We start from the raw sequence: 16,527 nt of genomic DNA on the forward strand, positions 1-16,527 counted from the left end.
CCCACCAATAGCTTCTGCAGACCCTGCGGTGCCTAAACTTAACTAGCGCCTCCAAGCCACCGTGGGGTCTGCAGAGCTATTGTTAAGCCACTGTTTCCATTCTACAAGTCAAATGGTGCTGAATAATATAATTTAAACAATCCCACACACATATGGAAACACGGACTGTAGGGAAAAACCCCACACATTTACCAAATTCACATCGGAGTTGTGTATATTTTAAAAGACCAAAGTAAGCATCCTGCAAGGTTATAGAGCAAGTTAAGCAGAAGACAGAATACGTCTATTTATACGCTGTACATTCTGGATCTCTCAGTACAAACTGTAAGAAAATACAGATGCTAAGTCACGCAGGGTCATTTCCATGTAACGTAATCCTAGTGTATAGATCACATGTCCAAATTATGCAGTATGTAACCGCATTTGTATGCGGGCGGACTCACCTGCCGTATCAATAACACACTTTGGTTTAATACATAGACAGGCTACAGTTGAAGCTTATTTTAGTAAGAAAGCTGCAATAATATGTGTAATCCCCCAGACCCCAGTAACGCGAGTTATTGCTTATGAAGAATTGTAGGACTTTAGCGAATTGCGTTGTGACTGTTTTTAATAAATACCAGTTATGGCCAGATCTCTGTTACTCAGCAGACAGCTAATTACTGATCATTTGTGCAGCGATAGTGCTGTACCGAGAAGTGTGTATTGTGTAACGATTGATAAGTTCCATACAAAGGAATGTAGCATAGGTGCCGTAACCTGTAGCAACCAATAAAACGTTATTTTCTCAACCACACTGCAGGGAAGGTCCAATCAGCAAAGTCAAGTTGTTTTTTTATTATGTCATTTTTATATTGACAATGACATCACACAGTGGGAGGCGTGGTTAGGCTCACACGGTTTCAAAAAGTTCCCCAGAATTCTTAGTCATAAAGTGCCTCAGTGATGTCAGTGGTTCCAAGGAGTTCCATTTCCACCTATGTTCAGTCAACAACATGGCTGCCTCTACCATGTATCGCCCCCCTTCGCCGGCCACCACACTCTTAATGATCACATATGCTCTAACATATGAGATCATTAACGCAAGGGACAGCTCTTGCGATAAGAGCTGTCCCTTGCGATGCGGTGCCGGTGCTGGACTTCCGGGTCTGAGACCCGGGAGTCCATCTGCACATGTGCAGAGCACGGCGCCGGCAGCGGGGCATGCTTGGTGAGATCCGTGACGGAGACCTCACACAGCTCTGCGGTAAGGAGCCCATAGGCTTCTGCAGGTAATCGCCAGCTTCTGCTGGCGATTCCCTCCGCAGCGCTGACACTGTGGAGGGGGGGGGCAGAGAATACAGAAATGCGGTAAAAACCCTGATAACTGGGTTTTTACTGCATTTCTGGTTTAGAGCATCAATATACTACACACAATTATTTAGGCAATAAAAAGTTGCACAACAGTGAAGACAGACTCTAGTTATGAAACAATTAGCTGTAAAGCGAAACTGCGATAAACCACTGATCCAGTTCCTGCATTACAATTTATTAGTCTTTTATTTAAAGATAAAAAGAATCCCAAAGAAAACAGTTGGCTAATTATTTGCCTACGGACATGGAATAAAAAAACATAAAATAGCGAAAAGGAAAAAAATATTTCAGGGATGAACAGAAAACAAGTCCGGGAGTATAAAGAATGTAATATAGTAAGTGTTTTATATAGCTGTATATACCGGTCGGGGACAAGCCCGTGGATCCTTAAAATATCTGCTAAAAATGCCAGCGACTGTTCTGTTGGTATAAATAAATACATATACAGCCCAATCAATTAATTGACATTTACATTTTGTACCCCAAACAAAAAGAACAGTCGCTGTGGGTGGCACTGGCATTTTTTGCAGATATTTCGAGGATCTCTTACATCATCGTTGTCACTCAAAGGGTTCACCCATGTATTTGTTGTCTCCCTACGGTGCCTTTATACTCTATGCTTAAGTACGACGGAGAACCCCCTCCTTTCTCCAAGGTTCTCGAGTTTAGTAAATATCTGGGGCGGGATGTAACGGAGTCCGTGTTCGGCAGCAGTGTGGAATTCCAGCGGGACTCGGATGTTTTATTAACGGTGCAATCATTCCCATGCCTTGTAAACGATTGCCCCTTTAAAAAAAAAAAATTGGCCGAGTGCCAGAGTGCGTTTGTCACTTTTTTCTTGTGCTGATAAAAGCGAGTTGTACAAAGGAAAATTGTCTCTGCAAACTTTCTTCAATTTTAAATCCCCTTTAATCCTGTCCAAGCAGAGAATGATTGACCTGTCACTGTGTCACCTTCCAAGTAAGAGCAGGGTACTGTCACAGTGGTACGCAGTCTTTTGGTGGCTGGATGCTTTGTTAGTGTGGGGATATTGGGCCTGATTCTGGTTAATTCGCTAAACAGCTAATATTGCTGCTTAGCGAGCGGGCTAACAAACGTGATGCAAATTCGCATCCTTGCGAATGAACCAGAATAACCCCCAAAGTGTCTTGTACAGCTCCTGACTGTTAAGTTACAGGCTGGGTTTAAAAAAGGGACAGTTAGGAGCTGATTGGCCGGTAATAAAGTACCAGGCACTTTATCACTTCTCCTCCCTTATCACTGCCTCATACATCTACCCCACGGCTCTTTACAAAGCCAACCTGAATCACCCTCTTGGAGTGAAAGTTCCACACAGTTCAGAACCCCCTCCTCCCTGGAGCTGTGTGTCCTCCGGTGTGACACAGCACCGGGGGAACAGATAGACTCATTTCCGCATGATCCCTGTGAGTCACAGCACAGAACACAGGTAACCAGAGAAAGGCTGTGCCTCCGTGGGTGGCTCCAAGGCTTGTTCCTTCGTTCACCTCTGAGCAATTATCGTGCACTTAATAAGTATGTGTAAGTCGTATACAGGGAGAGAAGAAAAGCGCAGCGAGGACAGGAACAGTCAGTTAATCCTCGCTGAGCGTATTACCTATCTGGCAGCTTAACCCCGACACTGCCAGGGGGGATGGAAGAAAGTCTTGCTGGTCTGCTGCCAGGTCAGCCACAAGTCAAGGCGGTTTTAACGCAGCGTTATCTAGCCCTGTGTCACCAACGCTGTTGTGTTACTACAAGTCCCAGCATGCCCTGGCAGCCCAGGAGTATTATCTTTAATTGTAGTAACCGCACAGATCCTTCCTGGTGAATCCAGGGCTTAGAACGCAGAAGAGACTAGAGAGTTTAGGAGCCTGCCTGTGGAATGCTAATATTATGCTTTCCCACCACAGTAACCTCTAATCTATTATAATAACTGACTGGGAGATGCGTAGCGGCGCTAGGATCTGCTGTTTTGCCGTAACCGTCCCTTTAAAAAAATTGTAAAAACAAATAAAAGCACAAAAATTGTGCCCTCTGTCCACAGCCAGCAGCCCCCCGAGGATGCCAGTCATACTCTGCAGTGCTGTGCGTGGCAACGCCTTTACTGTTTAGAGCGATGAGTCAAAGATCTATGTTGGGGCTGTTTATCAAATGGTTTACTGACTATTCAGCAGTCATCAGATACATTATCTTTTAATCCTCTTTAATAGCGCTCTGGAATGCTCTTCGGCGTATAACAGGCATCAGGGGAGAGATATATGTGGAAAAATATAAACAAGCCCTGTTACAGTAAGGGGTCGGGATACTTGTATATAGATCCGTCCATCTCACCTCCCCACCCCCCCCCCCCCTTGATTTTTTATTTTATTTTTAAATGTCCCCTCAGCAATCAGCATTTACATGCAGAAGTTAAGAATGTCGGAGGGTGTTAATAGGGAATTAATGAAACGGTGTAACCTGATGCGAGCAGGGCACTTAGCAGTTACGTAAATGGCAGATAGTGTGTGATTTTGGCACGCTATATGATCTGGCCTCTGATTAATCCCCGCTGGTAACACCTTAATTCTCCATTGTCTCCTGTCTTTTTACGCATTGCAATTGTTTGCAGCGGGGGGGGGGACTTTTTGTATTGTGTGGGGTCAGATCTTTAACGTGTAATGGAAACTCCCGTAACTGATCAGACTGAGGAGGTTTAATGTGGTCGCAGTTTTTGGCTAATGGGTGGCGCCAGCCGACCATTCGCAAGGCGGGGTTTGGTGGACTCGTGAATCATACAGAATAACCCCCTATGTTTGCAGGGACCCTACTGTCTATGCTGTGTATGAATACTGTCCGTCATTTATACTTGGTACACTCCAGCCCTGGGCTCCCTTTCTGTCTGGGCCCAGGAGTCCCAGCAGTTCCCACCTGCTGTATGTTCACCATTACCGATGTGTAAGGTATAATATGACAAATCTTCAGGTCTGTACACTCGTGTAAATGCGTATGGTGCTTGGCAGCAGAGCTAACCTTCCTTTGCAGCAATCTACCCCCCTCCCGTAGCCTGACCCTAACCCTCGCTGCTAGTGCCTAATCTACACACACCCCACCGCATAACCCCTCACCCCACAACCTATCACCTCCTTTTGAGGGCCTATACCTACCCCCCTCCCTGCAGCCTAACCCTAAAACCCTAACCCCATGCCCCACCCCCCTTCCCTTCTCCGCCTGCATGCTACCTCTACCCACATACTGGTCTTCTGACAGTAGTTGGGATAGCGGCATCTGTATACTGAGCGCCATTATCCTAACCGCCTCCCATTAGAACAGATGGGAGGAGTTCACAATACAGATTAAACTCCAAGAGGCATTCCAAAGCCTCTCTGCTCTCTACAGCATGTTCCATGTAACTGTGGTTGCCATGGTAGTCACCTGAAAATGGAAATTGTGTAGAATTTTTCATCATTAATAGCAGCTTATAAAAAAACAAGGATAAGGGTAACTAACAAACATCTTATAGCCTGCCATAAAGATTTCTGTTTATGACGGTTTAATTATCTAACGGTAACAATGTCTGGGGTTGCGGCTTGCCCACAAAGATGGAACTCACAATTGTGATGCCAAAGCTGGAAAACCTATTATGGGAAATATATACTCAACCCACACATCACAAAAAATGTAAATATATAAAATTTGACAGGACGGTGTTTATTTTCCCTTCATCTGCGCCGCCCCCAGAGCCGCGGCGCGGCCTGTTTATATTCAGGAAGCCTGTAACGCTATCCACTAAGCATATACTATTTGCACCTCATTACAATGCACACCAGACCATATAACACGGCCTCAGTCTTGTTTTCCATTGTCAGAATGCTTGTGGTTTGGCAACGGCACCAGTTTTCCTGTTGTTCTTACACCGGATTTCTGTGTCACAACCTTAACATATAAACCAGCGGTAAGGTTCATCGGCCTTGATGCGTCTGGCGTGTTTCTTCTTAAGCCGCCGTGCCGCAGACTGCTCTCCAGAATCTGCTGTTAGCTATCTGCACGACCAAGCCGCAAACAGCTCCTCCTGACCGCACCGCTTCCCCGCTGAAAGCTAATACTGCTCGATTCATTCTGTGCAGCCGGTGTACTGCCAAGGAAAACAGTGCAAAGAATAACTCGCTTGTATGCTGCTTGGAAGGATCTCAGAGGCCTTGGTTTCTTAATACTATACAGTAGCTCACTATATCTCCTCCGCAGCTGCGGAGACAACCTTGGGTCGGATGAAGTGCTGCAAAGACAGGTATAAACAGCAGCACTTGAAGTCTATGAGGCATCAAGAAGAATGTATATTTCTTCTGGGAAGCCCCTGGGGATCCCGCACAGGGATTGAGACTGTTCCATGTTCTCGGAGGGTGTGGATCAATAGATCTACAGTGAAAAGACAGTTAAGAGATCAACCGTTTATAGGGCCTGATTCATCCCTAATCGCGAATTCACAGCCTTGGCGATCTTTTGGATATAGGCATTGAGTCGTCCTTGCCAATAAAGCCATCACTGGCCTTCGCAAGTTGAGTGAAAGGCACCGAGCATATGGGGACTGCATACCGGTGTTTCCTGGGAAACGCTGGTGTTCCCCCGGCTGTTGGGAGGGACGCTAATAAAGGTGAAAGGCGCGTATCCATGACAACGCTAGTACACCTTTTTGAGAATTGCATGACGCACGGTTGCGATTCCGAGCCACGGGTGTGACTTCCTGCACCAGATGGCAGTAGCGGCCATATTGCAGCAAGGATAAGCGCGGCTATGTCTGTATGTGACCTTGGGAGGCTCACTTCGGACAAGGCGCCTCTCTGCCGGTGCTTCTGCTGCGCCTGTCATGCGTTTCCCTGTCTCGTATTTGGTAAATGAAGCAGAATTGCCGCTGCAAAATGACGATTGAGTTCCCACTGGTTGCGCGAAGGGGAACCTCAACTTTTACGTATCGTGTGAATTACCCACAGAGGTTCGGAGTTGGCGCCATGCCAAGATCTGCAAGGCGATGAAAGGCCGGCTCTCTGTGTCACTGTTTGCTGATTGTTTTAGGCATTAACGTGTCACACAGATAGAAAACGTTGTATTGTTTTATTGTTCCGCACCTACGCCTTTGTGTGCGCGTCTCACATAATTATACCACAAACAGTGTCCAGAAGGCAGCTTTCCACAATCCACCATGTGGGAAAATATACATCTCCCGGAAATGAAGTCAAAAGGAACTTGGCAAGGCCAGAGTAAAGTAGGGCGCAGCTCGTAAGCCTGCCAACGGCTTGTGTGAAAAGGGCAACGTGGGTCAGGTATCAACAAGACACCCGTATCACCTGCACTTGATATGTGACTATATAGAAAATATTCACAAAGAGCACTAAAGCGTTGGTTCGTTTCCAGCTTTAGATTGTGAGCTTTTGTGAGTGGCGACCCCTTACCATTTCACGTTTCCCCCCGCGCCCGTTACCTTCCTCTTTAATAGCACAGTGCGGCAGCAGACGTTGGAGCCATATAAACGAATAATATCCGATATCGCAAGCACCATCGCCCCTCATTTCATATCACCTGACCCTAGAACAGGCTTGGCCAACCTGTGGCTCGCTAGATGTTGTAAAACTACAAATCCCAGCATGCCTTGCCACAGTTTTAATACTACCTTATAGCAAAACTGTGGCAAGGCATTATGGGATTTGTAGTTTGACAACATCCGGAGAACCACAGGTTGGCCTGGCCTGCCCTAGAAGCTACTTAGTAAATATAATAAAGAGCTCATTTCGGCCTAGGCCCAAAACGGAAATGATGGGGAAAACCATCAGCTTGCTGGCTCTCTGCGCGAGATAATAATCTGAAGAGAATAAAATAAATCTTTTATCCATGCAAATAAAGCAGGCGGGAGAGGTGGCAAAATGCTATCGCGCTGGCAAGCCGCAGTTACAGCCATGAAAGGAATTAATATTTACAGTTAATATTAACGTTGAAAAAAAAAGCGAGGGTCTGCCAAAACGCTTCACTTTTTACGCTCCGGCGTCCAAGCCAGGTGGAAAAGGGCCAGACTGAATAGTTACTGTACGTACAAGTCAATGCAGTTTGTTTTGCTGTGTGTTTTTATTTTCATGACAGAAAAGACCCCGCTTGTGGGTCAAGTTGAGCAAACAATATTCTATTAAAAACCTTCTGCAAAGTACTTTCACTTTGAGCTGTGACAGTTTTTAGCCCACAGACTCTTCACTCTCCCCCCCCCCCCCAGTCCCTATCTGCTCCTACCTCCAACCTCTGTCTTCACAGATCCATATTGCTCCATATGCAGCAAGTTTGAAACAGATCAGTGTCCCTGCAAAAATAGCTTTCACTTTCTGTTATGACCGCATTTAGCACACAAAGGAGTAATTTGGTCCGTGTATAGATAGATATGGATTCATAGTACTACATGTAAGGTTAACATGACTGTATTGCCTGCTCCTGTCAGAGTGTGGCGCTGTGACATCATGGAGCAGCTCTTTGCAGTGCAGTTCGTGGTATCTAGTAAGTTGCCATGGCTTCCCCACCATGACAGCAGGGAGGCGCTGCAGAGACAGTGACAGCAGGGAGGCGCTGCGGAGACAGTGACAGCAGGGAGGCGCTGCGGTGACAGTGACAGCAGGGAGGCGCTGCAGAGACAGTGACAGCAGGGAGGCGCTGCGGAGACAGTGACAGCAGGGAGGCGCTGCGGTGACAGTGACAGCAGGGAGGCGCTGCAGAGACAGTGACAGCAGGGAGGCGCTGTGGAGACAGTAAAAACACTGGGGGCCAGATTCTCTAAGCTTCAAAAGTGATAAAATGGAGAGTGATAAACAGCCAGCCAATCAGCTCCTACCTAAAATTTTTCAAACACAGTCTGTGACATGGCAGGTAGGAGGTGATTGGCTGGCTGTTTATCACTCTCCATTTTATCACTTTTGAAGCTTAGAGAATCTAGCCCCCAGTGTGGGACTTACAGGGCTATATTACACCCCCAATGTCTTCCTACTTATATAGTAGAAAAATGGCATCTTCTTAGGTAAAAATAAATACCGTATTGATACTTAAGAGTTGTGGCCGGCCGTGTAGCTAACTGATCCTCTTCCTGTCATCATGCTGTAACGATGACATACCTCCCAACTTCTGTGTTGGGGAAATAGGCGCCGCGCGAGCGCCCGAAAAGGGGGCGGGTGTATGCAAATGAGGGCACGGTTTATGCTAATTAGCCGCAACCTCATTTTTATACGAGAATAGACGCTGTGCGCATGCGCACAGTGTCTATTCTATTAGATTGGGGGGTCTCCCAACGGCCACCTCCCGCAGCGGGACAATGCCTGCCGCGGGTGGGACAGCGGGACAGGACCCGAAAATCGGGACTGTCCCGCTGTAATCGTGACAGTTGGGAGGTATGCGATGATGGGCCTATTTTTATGTGAAGGCCTGGAAAAGTAGTCCCATCCCCTCCATTTCGAATCCAGCCCTCACCCCATAAATAGAACATCCTTGGTGACTGCCTAGGTTCACCTAATGGTAGAGAGGGCCCTGCATGTACACACCCACATATCCATTGAGAGCCCCGGTAACTTCTTTGACACTACAAGTCCGTGCATGCATAATACGCAAGGTAACAACTTTCTTTCTTGTGGCTTTTCTGACATTGCCAGGTTTTCAGGGTGTTTTCGTTGCATTTTAGAATATCGCTTTTTTTCAGATCAGACCAGTCCTGGGCACATCAATGTAAATGGGGAGTGTTCATGTGATGTATATATGTATATATATATATATATATATATATATATATATTTAATTTTCTCCATCTGGCACCATCTATTGTCTGTCAGTACGCAAAACACTTGAAATCCCCCCCATAGAGGTGAGGAGCCTTTCATTATATAGGGAATATATATAACATACCCGTTAGATCTGGCAGTACGAGTAAACCTGTGACTATTTGGGCAGTTAGAAATGTAAGGAACATAAACATAAAGGCATCGATCCGCCACCCACAGAACAGTAGTGCTCATTTTGCCAATAAAACGTTTTATAGACGAGTAACTTGGGTCAACCGGCATAATTGTATTTGCAGTAATTCCGTCAGGGCAGGTTCAGCGGTTACAAATAAAGCCGGCTCAGAGATGGTTGGGGCGTGTGGCGTTGTATCTCGTATTTATTTTATTTTCTGTGTTTATTTTACATGACTCTGGAAGAAGAAGAAGCTGTTAATTATTACTAAAATCATTCACTGCTGTTCCCAGGTCACTCACATTACGCCCCGTTCCCAACACAACCTTGATTCTTCCGCAGCGCCGCCATGTCATGTATCCAAAACGCAGGAAGCTCTCAGTAGCCTATACATACACAACGTACAATTTCCAGGTTCCTGTTATGTTAGTGTTTTAAAAAAAAAAAAAAAATAGCAAAAAAGTTTTTTTCGGCAAGATGGAATTTTTTTTTTTTTTTTTAAGGGAATGCCCGAGTTTCAGCTTCTACGGGAAAAGTGTGTTTTGGATTTAAATAAATTTGAATTAAAAAAACGTATGTCGGCAAAAAAAAAAAAAACGTGAAAAACTCGTGCCAATCTGGATAATTCCTCTTTTTTTTTCACTCTCCGAACTATTATTGGGATGTTTGGCAAAGCAGCGACATAAATTGTGTTCATTGCTGTCTACTTGGCAATGCAGCCCCAGTTCTTTAATACAAAAGGATGATACAGTACTTAAAATAGCTCGTATTATCAGACAACTAACATATGTAAACAGCTCGCGTGACTCCAAGGGTGAAATGTAATAGGATGAGAGATTCAGAAAGTGAGAGATTTGGTAAGAAATCTCCAGGTGTTTTTTAAAGCGGCAATCATTTACTCTGCACAGCCAGTTTAATTTTGAAGTGTAATCATTTACACTTCAAAATCAAACTGGCTGTGCAGAGTAAATGATTGCCGCTTTAAAAAACACCTGGAGATTTCTTACCAAATCTCTCACTTTCTGAATCTCTCATCCTATTACATTTCACCCCAAGTGTTTGCATGTAAGTCCACTGTCATGAACTAGAGAGCTGAACAGAGGCCGGAAATTTGCATGCTTGACAAGTTAAGGAGCTTCAGCAATGTTTCCCCTGCTAAAGTAGGGGGGAAAAAATGGATATATATTTTTCAAACTACACAAGTCTCTTTTTTTCCTAGATAAAATCATTGCATTAAAGCCGTCTCCATTTCTCAGTGCAGCGTGAAATGTGATACATGCCTCCTTCGCCAGGGGAAGAGAGAGCCGGCCGCTCAGATCCCAAGCCCCAATAAAAGTTTACACATACTTTTATTTTAGAAATTGTAGCAACTGGAAATTTTGCTTTTGAAATGCAAATTTGGGACAGCTGGAAAAAATTATCCCGCTCCTTGTTGAGAAAAAAAAAAAAAAATAGTCTCAGACGGCCAGGAAATAGACAATGATGTTGGGATGTGATGTAGCCGAAGCCGTTTGTATACCAGAATGTTGCAAATGATTCGTTATTAAAGGGGCATTAAACCTGAGCAATCGCTTCATCTGGTTTTACACGATGCGCACAAAGATTTATGGACTTTTGCTGAAAAAAGTTTCCAAATCTGTTTAAGGATCTCGATAATACGGCAAAGAAAACTATTTCAGAAAATACTTTGTATGGGGCTTATTCGCTAGATTTGTACTCTGGGGACTAAATAGGTCCCATCCGAATTTGCCACATTTGAATACAACTTCCTCTAATTGGGGGTCAACCATCCGCCAATATCAGAAGAGTGAAGCTGGGTAAATATTAGGCGATTTTTGAAGCAATATGCACAATAATGATATCGTGATTGGTATTTTCATGCATGTCGTTAAGTGTGTTTTCGTTGACGATGCGCACTCCTACGGGCCGTTAACAACACTCAATGGGCCAGATTCTCTAAACTTCAAAAGTGATCAACTGGAGAGTGATAAACAGCCATCCAATCAGCTCCTACCTGCCATGTCACACACTGTGTTTCAAAAACGTCAGACAGGAGCTGATTGGTTGGCTGTTTATCACTCTCAATTTGATCACTTTTGAAGCTTAGAGAATATGGGCCAATGTCTTTTTTACATGCAGCTCAATGTACACCATCTCATGAATGACAGCATGCTCCTGGATGTGGCCTCTGAATGATATTGTTCAGTCTGTTGCCGCTGTATCCTTTGTCCAGGAGTACCAGGCAGTTTAAGGGAAAATCCCTAACGATATTGTTCGTGGACGATCGCGTGTAATCTGTACCCAGCTTTAAAAGCCTTTTTTCCAGTCCCATTTGCATTTCTGATATGCATAGGAAAAGACACACCCCCCCAAACGCCAAAAAAGTATATTTTTATCAGAAATATATTCTGCGGAGTGCATTGATTTGATGTGTCTTATCACGATTAACCAATCAGCTTATCTGTATAATATGGAATATGCTTAGAGAAATTGTTCCGATTCTGTCCTGTACAATGAATGTAATTAGAAGTCTAACTATCTCTGAAATAGGTTATCTTTCAGTCAGGGTTTTAGTTATTGTCGTTACCCATAAAAGCACTGGTTCTCAACCTCGGTCCAACAGTGCATGTTTTCCAGGTCTCCACACAGAATCACAGGTGAAATAATTAGCTCCACCTGAGATCTTTTAAAATGTGGCAGTGAATAATGAGTGCACCTGTGCACCTTCCGGGTGACCTGGAAAACGTGCACTGTTGGTAGGGTCCCGGGGACCGAGGTTGTGAACCACCGTATAAAAGGCTACGCAAGGACTTGCTAAGCTACGTCACAACGGGAATACCTAACATTACTTTACATTTCACATTGAGTGATGGCCTTCTATGTTCCGCTCGGTCTGATGTGTCTCCTCCCCTCTTACTATTTAACAGGACATCGCCAGAAACTAGACGAGCAGACTAAGCCCGGCAGCTTGTCGTTTTCTGAGCGGCTGAGCGAACTGGAACAGTTACGGCGGACGGCGATGAGAGTCAGCCCACACCACCCAGCTCCCAATCCCAACCCACGCGGATCTCTGAACCATTCCACCGCCTTCAATCCTCAAGCGCAGAGTCAGATACAGGGTGAGTGCCCTGCCACAGCAGACCCCCTCCGTGTCACCCGTTTATTCTAATTCTTCTTACCCAGTCCAAAAATATGTGTTGGGTTTTATGGGGTTTTTTTTTATGATGGCGGTGGTTAATTGGGATGCTGGTGTGTGTGGAGCAATAGGAGAAGATGTGGGCGTTTTGCCTATAGAAATCCATCAGATTCACTCAGTCGTTTGTCTTGCACGCTCTATAAAATGATACCTAGAATCTGATTGGTTGCCATGGGCAACACCTCAACTCACTTTTAAAAAGTATGATTAAAGGCCTCGTCCCTTAGCAGTTGGTGTTATTAGCATTGTAGGAACTGGGCAAAGCAATGCACCAGGTCTCCCACCCATTCACGAGAACCAATGAAAAATGTAAAACATGCCCCTCCTGCAGTCACGCCCACCGTCTCACCATATTCTTTCATACAGTCAATGTCTGGCAGCACTGTGATTTGTGGGTAGCTTTAGTCATCAACCAATCAGCATGCTGACAGACACTGGGCCAGATGCACTAAGCTTCAAAAGTGATAAAATGGAGAGTGATAAACAGCCAGCCAATCAGCTCCTGCCTGACATTTTTTCAAACTTAGGGGCAGATGTATTAAGCCTTAACAAGAGATAAATGCAAGGGTGATACAGGGAGATAAGGGTTCAGCCAATCAGCTCTTATCTGACTTTTTTCAAACACAGCCTGTGACATGGCAGTTAGCAGGTGATTGGCTGGACATTTATCTCTCTTTATCACCTTTGCATTTATCTCTTGTTAAGGCTTTATACATCTGCCCCTAAGTTTGAAAAATGTCAGACAGGAGCTGATTGGATGGCTGTTTATCACTCTCCATTTTATCACTTTTGAAGCTTAGTGCATCTGGCCCACTCTCTGTCTGGCTTCAGGCCCCTACTGCTAGGAGGCCCCTAGAATTGTGGGACCTTGGACAGCTGCCCCGTGCACATGTACCTGAATGTTGGCTACTTTAGTCAGAGGTGACATGACAGCTGTTTCAGCGTGTAGACAGGAACCTTTACAGCTGGTTGCTTTAGTTGCGTTGATGGGTTGTAAGTTGCATTAAATCTGAAGATCTCGGGTTGTGTTCTGTTCTATAGACCGTGGTACTTAAAACTTGAAGTCCTGCAGTGTATTCCTGAGGCACGAGGCACAATATTTCAAAGCGATATTATGTTTTGTGACATTCATTGCAGATTTGCTTTACATATGTTTCATATTGAAAACAAACTTTTTTTTTGGGGGGGGGGGTTAAAAATTAAAGATTAATTACAAAATAAAATAAAATTGTGAGTGTGTAAAGCATTTAAGAATAAGTCAATTTAAAAACACTGAAGCCGCTGCGTGGAGCTCCTGCGTGCCACGTTAAAAACCCAGAATGAGCACTTAAAATGTTTGCAGCGGTCTTTAAATCCGATACAGCCGAGACTGCAGCCGCTGCACGCAGAGCTGAACAGGTGACAGGTCCCACACGCAGCCACACATGTCACACTCGTCGCCCCCCGGTATCCCAGAGGAATCTGACGGATGCTACGCTTCTTAAGGGCTTAACTTTACTGCTCAGGAAACAATTGTTCAGATATCACAGAAAGGAGACAGAAGTTGGCTTCTAGTTTGATATCAGCAAAAAAAAATAAAAAAATAACTTTTTATTTTTTTTAAGTTGTATTTTAAAGTTTGTCCTGAAGACTTACGCTCACTTTGAATGTCTAGGTAGGTCCCTTTAAATTAAAAAAAGTTTGAATGTGTCATCAACTTCAGATTACTTTAATAGTACATAGCCCGCTAACACTTTTTTTAGGGTGCCCACACACTAGAAAGATCTGCGATCAAGATTTAGCTAAAGATTTCCCTTCAACTCCCTGTCAGTCCTGGACAAAAGAATTTGTGCAAAAAATACATTTTGACAAAGATTTATCCTAAGATTTCAGAAATTTTTTATCCCCTTCAATAGTATGCAAGGATATTTTCTGGGGCTGTTCTGTGGTGAAGGCATGGTGGTGAAGGCATGGTGGAAGATTTCCGTGCATGCCACTGAAATCTAGGTGTGTGCCCATTGTGGAGCCCCCCCCCCCACACACACACATGCACAAACACACACATCCCCACTGTCGCTCACCAAGTCGTCCCCAATTTTTTCTAATGTAGGTCGAATGTCTACCTGGCAATTCCCCGGCAACGATTGGCAATCTGACCTTCCCTTTTGCGCACTCTGATGGTCTGTGATTTGTCGGGGGGGGGGTCGTGAAAATCCTCCATGTTAAAAATCCTGACTAGTCGTTTCCAATCATTTTTGGGTCAGAACCAGTAGATTGGATTTCCAACATGTTGGATTTTTACATCACATGGCGCAATTAATCAGAGATATGACGAGTGACAAAACACGTCCATAGAATATAATGTAATAAAAGATTATCAATAAAGCAGATTATGTTGTAGCCGTTTAGCTATATACATAGTAAAGTAGTTATAAATGTATGCATAGCGAAGTATAGAAGAGACATGTACTATACCTCAAACAAAATAAAATAATAATCCTGTGGTAAGGCAACTTGCCTGAGCGCCCAGAAGTATATAGAGCCCTTTTGTGTTTTACATTCCCCTGCCGCGCACTGTAAGCATCGCAGCTGTTTTTCTGCAATCTCGTGTTAAAAGAAGTAGACCAGTCGTCTTACCCATAATGCTCTGCAGCGGGTGGTATGCACTAAAATAATATGGATGGGGAAGGTGAGACGGAGCGGCTCTCACTACCACGCTGAGATTCTTGTAGGAAACTGGCTCTAAGGACGCACTCTGAAATGTACGGCTCCTAACTGTCATGTCACAGGTTGTGTTTGAAAATAACAGTTGGGAGCTGTTTGGCAGGGCGTTTATCACTCTTTATCACCCTCGCGTTTATCTCTTTTTAAGGCTTCATACATCTGCCCCTCAGCCTGTAACGTAGCAGTTAGGAGCTGATTGTCTGGTACTTTATCTCTCTCCACTCTCGCCCTATAAGTCTTAGTACATCTCCCATTAGACTCCCATTGATTAATGGAAGATTAACTCGTTTTATGGTGCAAATAAGTTATTTTCCCCAGAGTCAGGGTTTCTCCCTATCCGCTAAGTAACTAAAGGGTTAACGCTGACGAAAAAAGTTCCATCCAGTGAAAAGTTTTCCTATGCAAAATGTGGCAAAGCCTTTTGAAGAAGGATGCCGGCGGCGAATGCCCCGACGCATTTCTCTTGCCGACATCTAAGGGTAGCGGGAGCAGAGGCCGGCAGCAGACACAAAAAGTAAACTTTATTCAACTAAACGTTAATAGTCATTTAAATATATGGCATAAATTAAGTATGTTTTTTTGGGAACAGGATCATTATTATTGTTATTACTGTCATTTAAAGGAAAAATGTGCGGCCCTCGGTAGGTTGCGGGGCCGAAGTGCAGCCTGGGAAATGTACAGGGTTACTCCTGACAGTGGGCCTTATTCTAGTTCACTCTTTCTGACAAAATCCTTCTTAGATGGACAAAACCATGTGCACTGCAGGGGGGCAGATGTAAAATGTGCAGAGAGAATTAGATTTGGGTGAATTATTTTGTTTCTGTGCAGGGTAAATACTGGCTGCTTTATTTTTTACACTGCAATATAGATCTCACTTTGAAGTAAAACCCCACCCAAATCTAATTCTCTCTGCACAAGTAACATCTGCCCCCCTGCAGTGCACATGGTTTTGTCCATCTAAGAAGGATTTTGTCAGAAAGAGTGAACTAGAATAAGGCCCAGTATGCTGTGCACATACACGGCGTGCGAGAGGGAAAGTACACCTGTTAATGTTAAACATCTAACCAAACAAGTCGGCAGACAAAAGAGAGGGAATGAAGAAACACCACATCAAATGCATGCGAGGCTGAAAGATTACCCTCCCTGTAGACGGAACATAAATTACAGGCAACAAAGCCGTTTATCTGGAGGCTCGCTCTGTGGGCATGCAAAACTAATGCAAAGTGATATTCTTGTGGCGCGCAGCACGCCTTGTTCTCTCCCAGGTGCAATCAGCCTACCCTTGTGTCTGACAGGCACTGCGCTCCTAATCTCCTGAAAGTGCCCTTCTT

At 44.5% G+C, this 16,527-nt stretch overlaps 1 protein-coding gene across 6 annotated transcripts in view; it reads left to right on the forward strand.

Annotated features, from left to right (window-relative positions):
* RUNX1 (RUNX family transcription factor 1) overlaps positions 1 to 16,527 on the forward strand; it is a 195,967-nt gene that overhangs the window by 149,098 nt on the left and 30,342 nt on the right. For 5 of the 6 annotated variants that reach the window (XM_083171751.1, XM_083171753.1, XM_083171752.1 and 2 more), the window contains one exon: positions 12,225 to 12,416. The exons of the other annotated variant lie outside the window; for it this stretch is intronic. In XM_083171751.1, the coding sequence (XP_083027877.1) occupies positions 12,225 to 12,416 (192 nt within the window). The remainder of the gene's footprint in view (positions 1 to 12,224; positions 12,417 to 16,527) is intronic. 6 annotated transcript variants of the gene reach the window in all.

The sequence above is a fragment of the Crinia signifera genome, chromosome 2 (genome assembly GCF_055691185.1).
Source record: "Crinia signifera chromosome 2, ASM5569118v1, whole genome shotgun sequence".
Lineage (NCBI taxonomy): Eukaryota > Metazoa > Chordata > Amphibia > Anura > Myobatrachidae > Crinia > Crinia signifera.